General features: G+C 47.4%; 1 protein-coding gene across 1 annotated transcript; it reads right to left on the bottom strand.

Moving 5' to 3' along the window:
• Window positions 1–2850: 2850 nt before the first annotated feature.
• On the bottom strand, window positions 2851–4621 carry LOC308161725 (uracil nucleotide/cysteinyl leukotriene receptor-like). Its single transcript, XM_080535786.1, has 2 exons — window positions 4522–4621; window positions 2851–4215 (listed from the first exon to the last, which is right to left on the bottom strand). The coding sequence occupies exon 2, from the start codon at window positions 4211–4213 to the stop codon at window positions 3182–3184; it is 1032 nt and encodes a 343-aa protein (XP_080391912.1). The 5' UTR covers window positions 4214–4215; window positions 4522–4621; the 3' UTR covers window positions 2851–3181.
• Between the last annotated feature and the right edge of the window lie 676 nt (window positions 4622–5297).

Raw genomic sequence — 5297 nt, 5'->3', positions numbered from 1 at the left:
CTGGTATGTGAGCTCAATTCAGCCTGAGAGTTGCATGAAAGGACAGGAGAATGCTGGCATTGGTCACAAGAAAAAAGAATATTGGAACCAAACAACACTAACTCAAAGTAGAAACTAACGTTTGTTTGTGACTATTCGGTGCCCTTGCAGCTGTGCCAAGTGGGCGAGTACATGTCCTAGGGGCGACTCCATGCCCCCGCCTGTCCGTTATTGGGTGTTTGGGTCCGCCTCTCCTCTGTGCCCCACGTCGGGCGCCACTGTAACAGGTTTGGTCACAGAGGGAGACGGACAATAGTACTGGCGGGTTTAAGAACGGGCGGAGCCCAGTTTATTGCATACACACTGGCTTTCCGTTCTCCGTTCCGTACTCCTTCGCTCTCTCTCTCCTCCACCTACCGCTCTCCCGGGGGAAACAAAGCAACACGTTAAGAGGGCGCTTTGATGAGGACCTAATTGGCATCAGCCGGTGCCAATTACGCCCCCATTCCCTTCACCAACCGTCCTGTGGCTCCCCCTGCAGGTCGGAACGCGCCATGTTCCCCACAGTATGCAACATTCTTAGAACATGGAAGCAATTTACCATGAGAGGAAGGTAAGGGGGGTGTGGACTCATTTACCACTGGTACAGGGTTGGAAAACTATATTATTATCATTCTAAGGGGAAAATAAATAAAGTGAAAAGAAATGAAAAAAATAAAAATAGTATACTATGTAATACTGTTCCATTTTTTTCTTCACTTTATTATTGTTTATCATTCTATGATCAATATGTATTGCACAAATGAAACAAAGACATAAGAGCACATTTTCATCACTGCTTATTTATTTATATTCCCAAAGTGAATGTACAGTCATTTGAATAAATAATAAAAAGGCACACACACAATACAAGAAGGGCACTGGGATATTCTTTGAGGCCTGTATGTGGCAAAGCTTCTGCAGTAGTGCTGCAACATCATATATGATATCTGAGGCTCCACAGCAAATACAACACATGGAACAACACAGCATGGATCTCACACTGTCTGCATTAGTCAAGGCGACATTGCTGCCTGGCAAATATTAAAAGATTAGTCAGAGTAACCAGGTGCATAGAGAACACCTGCATGTCCTGTATGAGAGGCACTGGCGGACTCAGGGGGGGGGGGGGCACTCCTGGTGCCCCCACGGTTGAAAAACGTCTCTCTTAAATGCCCTTTTGAGTGGCGAAAATGAGAGGACGTGCCCTATTGGTGCCCCTCCAATGGTCTAAACTTGACCATGTGCACTGATGGGGTCCCATGTTGTGCAGTAGGTGCCCTTTCTTTCTTTTCGCCCCCCCCCTGCCCTTCAAACAGCCTGAGTCCGCCACTGATGAGAGGTGTTCAGCTACAAAATACGTCTTTATCGCTTAATAATACAAAAAACTGCAGGTAAAATGCAGGTAAAGTACCTATAAGTGGTAAATTGCATAAAGAGTTGCGAAAGAAAAAGGAGGTTGCAAGATGTCAATTGAAATTCTAAATGAAAAGTTAAATTGTTGGTATAGGGTTAAAAAGGAATGTTAAGGATAGGACATTACATGTGAATATTTATAAACATATATGTGTTTATCATACTAACTTATAGAAATAACCCACTTACTGTACAATATGCTGAGGTGGGATAAACATACTCTCTGATTAGTGACACTGGCGGACTCGAGGGGGGGCGACCGCCCCTCCTGGTGACCCCACGGTTGAAAAACGTCTCTCTTAAGTGCCCTTTAGAGTGGCAAAAATGCCCTTTTTTTTTCTTTGAGTGACGAAAATGAGAGGATGTGCCCTATTGGCTGCCCTTCCAATGGTCTAAACTTGACCATGTGCACTGATGGGGTCCCATGTTGTGCAGTAGGTGCCCTTTTTTTCTTTTCGCCCCTGCCCTTCAAACAGCCTGAGTCCGCCACGGGTGACAATAATATTGCATTATTTGTCATCATCATAGAGTAGGCCTGCAATTCCCCCAAAGCATACCAGCCATTACTAAGCATGAAGTTCATAGTGAATAGACTCGCATATCTGACAAGAGACAGTAATAGAGCAATAAAGCAATAAATGTGAAATATTAATCAGTTTGCATTATGACATAATGGGTGAATTGCAGCCAGCATTCTGAATGGGATTACCATGAAATGGTCTCTAGTAAAATCAGACACAGGTGTGAAAGAGATGATCCTAATTGCAACCAACATCCAGCAGTATTATCCACCCTAACCCTAACCCTAACATATCCACCCTAACCCTGACCCCAACATGTCCACCCTAACCCTAACCCTAACATATCCACCCTAACCCTAACCCCTAACCCTGACATATCCACCCTAACCCTAACCCTAACATATCCACCCTAACCCTAACCCTAACATAATACACCTGGGTCTCATTTCCACAGGCCAGTTGCTACCAAACATTTGAAAGCGACATGCGCCCTCCAGTGGACACTCTAGGCATGGTTTTCGACCAGATTATTTCTGCCTTTCATCATAGTTGGAGAAAGTCTTGTCTGTTTTCCAAATTATGTGACTGAATACAACTTACAATTTACACTTTCCCTCTTTATTTTCTCATTCATTGGAAATAAAAAATAAATGTTCTTTCTGCTCATGAAATTTAAATTCACTCAATATTATTATTTATATAATTCATAATTAATTAATATTGAAAATGAACCCGCCGTTCTCCATTGCTAAACACAATTTCACATCAGCGGGGGTAGAGAGACAGAGACACAGACAGAGTTTATCTGCTATGAAAGCGCCATACAATTTACACTTGAATATCTAACAGATTAGATATCAGAATAACAGATTAGCTGTCCCGAAATTTGGGAGACTGTTTTTGGTTGGAAGCGAGTTAAACTTCGCACACAGTTGATTTAGGTTATCGCCTCCCTGAATTAACCAATTGTAGGCACTCCACTAATTGGCAAATTAGTTGGTTGCAATCAGCCCATCACATTTTCTGTTCAGCATTACCAGAATTCTTTTCCAGTGTAAATTTAAAACCAAAACACAACATTTACAAGGACATGGAGGGTGATACAACATGGCTCTTTGCTGTCTTTCATTTCCCAACATAACATCGGTTTAACATTTCCATCCCACGAAGCTGCAATATAAAACAGAGGTCTGCCTGATAAAGTTCAGATCCCTCCGCCTCAGAACTCAGAACTCAGACTTGGCACTCAGCTCGCTCTCATGTGTTCCCTTCAACTCTCCGCTGGTGGCCCCAGAGCCCCCGGCCTTATCTCTACACAGAAGCCTTTTGATACTCCCCCGGAACTTCTCAGCTCCAAACAGGTAGACCAGGGGGTCCAGGGCTCCGTTCAGGCAGGTCAGGGAGGAGGTGAGTCTGTTGGCCAGCGACAGACCCCTCTTGGTCTGGCAGGAGATGCCTGGATGGCTGTAGCCCAGGATGAACGTGGCCCTGCTGGCGTGGTAGGGCAGGAAACAGAGCACGTAGATCAGCATGACCAGACCGATGGTGCGCAGGGCGCGTAGTTTGAGCGCCGGCTCCAGCCTGGAGCCTCTCCGCAGGCTGTGGATGATGAGCAGGTAGCAGGAGAGCGTCGCCAGGAAGGGCGGGGTGAACGCCACGGCCAGAGAGACCAGGGCCTTCCGTGAAGCCTTCTCACGGTACAGCTGCAGACACACCGTCACACCGTCCACCTCCGCCGTCTGACTGGTCACCAGCAGGGGTGCCATGGCGACCGACACCAAGGCCCACAGGGAGAAGCTGATCACGTGGGCGTAGCGAGCGCGGCGGACCTTCAGCGACCTCACGGCGTGGACCACGGCTAGGTAGCGGTCGCCCGCCACGCAGGCCAGGAAGTAGAGGCTGGCGTACATGTTGACGTAGAACAGGAAGCCAGCCAATCGGCAGGGGATCTCTCCGAAGGGCCAGTGGCCGCCCGTCAGGTGATAGGTCGCCCGCAGGGGGAGGATGATGACGTAGGAGAGGTCGGCCACGGCCAGGTGGAGCAGGAAGACGTTGGCCGGGGAGGAAGTGCCGCGCTGACGGGAGAAGATCCACAGGGCCAGGCTGTTGCCGTTGAGGGCCAGGAGGAACACCAGGATGTAGTAGCCTCCGAACAGCATGTTCTCCACCGTGTTCTCCACCGGGGCGCAGGGGATGTCGGACGACTGGTTGGACAGGAGGGACGTGACGTCCTCCATGGTAGAGGACTCCATCTTCATAGCTGGGGAGAGACAGACAGGAGCACACGTTAGAGACAGGAAATCGTGACGTTAGAATTATAAGGTTCTATCCCCATTTTTGTCAAATTTAGTTTTTTACATAATCTGAGCCATTTTTTAGTTAGTAATTAATCAAATACAAAGGTTCCATCTCACAAAACATAATGGAATGTAAAAACTGTGACGCTCAATATCTCTGAACTGCCCTAAACGGAGAAAGAACCTTATCATTCTAAGCTCACGAAATATTTAAAAAAAGTTGTACATAATTTAGAAACGTAAAGCCAAGGCAATAATTCTCTCCTTACAACAGTGTAGTGTTGGCTAATGCTGGAAGCAGAGCAAAGAGCAAAGCCACAAACAAACAGTTCAAAAGAAAAAAGTTGCCACAGCAGTTCTCAGAAAAAGAACATTCCCTCTGGTATTGAGAAGTGGTGATCCTTTCCTAATCCTTAATCTGACTCTGGGTTAGAGGTCAAATGTGTCAATGAATTAGTCTAGACTTGCCAAGTAGAGTTAAACGCCCCTTTACTACAACATATCTGTCGTAATTCCTGTCAGTCAGTAGCTGACTGTGCAGTGAATGCCTAGAAGATCATCAAGTAGTAGAATCAAGTAGTGCATGCCTCCAGCTCCAGGAAACCACATGGCCCCCCCAGTTGTAGTCCAGAGAGAGAGAGTGGGAGGGAGGGAGAGCGGGAGGGAGGGAGGGAGGGAGGGAGAGAGAGTGGGAGGGAGGGAGAGAGAGTGGGAGGGAGGGAGGGAGGGAGGGAGGGAGAGAGAGTGGGAGGGAGGGAGAGCGGGAGGGAGGGAGGGGATTAGTTTTTGGCAGTGGGTCAGACGTTCTACTGTAGGTAAGAGGAGTAGCAGAGTTCCTGGGGAATGTACAGTACAGATGCCCCTCTAGCATATGACCCCCCCCCTGCTGAGAAGCATCACTGTATCAGCGCTACCACACCTTGTTATGACTGGCATCCTGGCATCAGACTGGCAACCAGCCATCTTGTTCTAGTGTGGCCCAGCTGTCTGATCTGTCACATAATTAATGATACCCTGGATGTTCCTCCTCAGATTGAATGGGCAA

This window comes from Nansenia antarctica (genome assembly GCF_963989245.1).
Source record: "Nansenia antarctica genome assembly, chromosome: 7".
In the NCBI taxonomy this organism is placed as follows: domain Eukaryota; kingdom Metazoa; phylum Chordata; class Actinopteri; order Argentiniformes; family Microstomatidae; genus Nansenia; species Nansenia antarctica.
The sequence above is the reverse complement of the archived record's forward strand: the minus strand, read 5'-3'. Positions and strand labels throughout refer to the sequence as shown.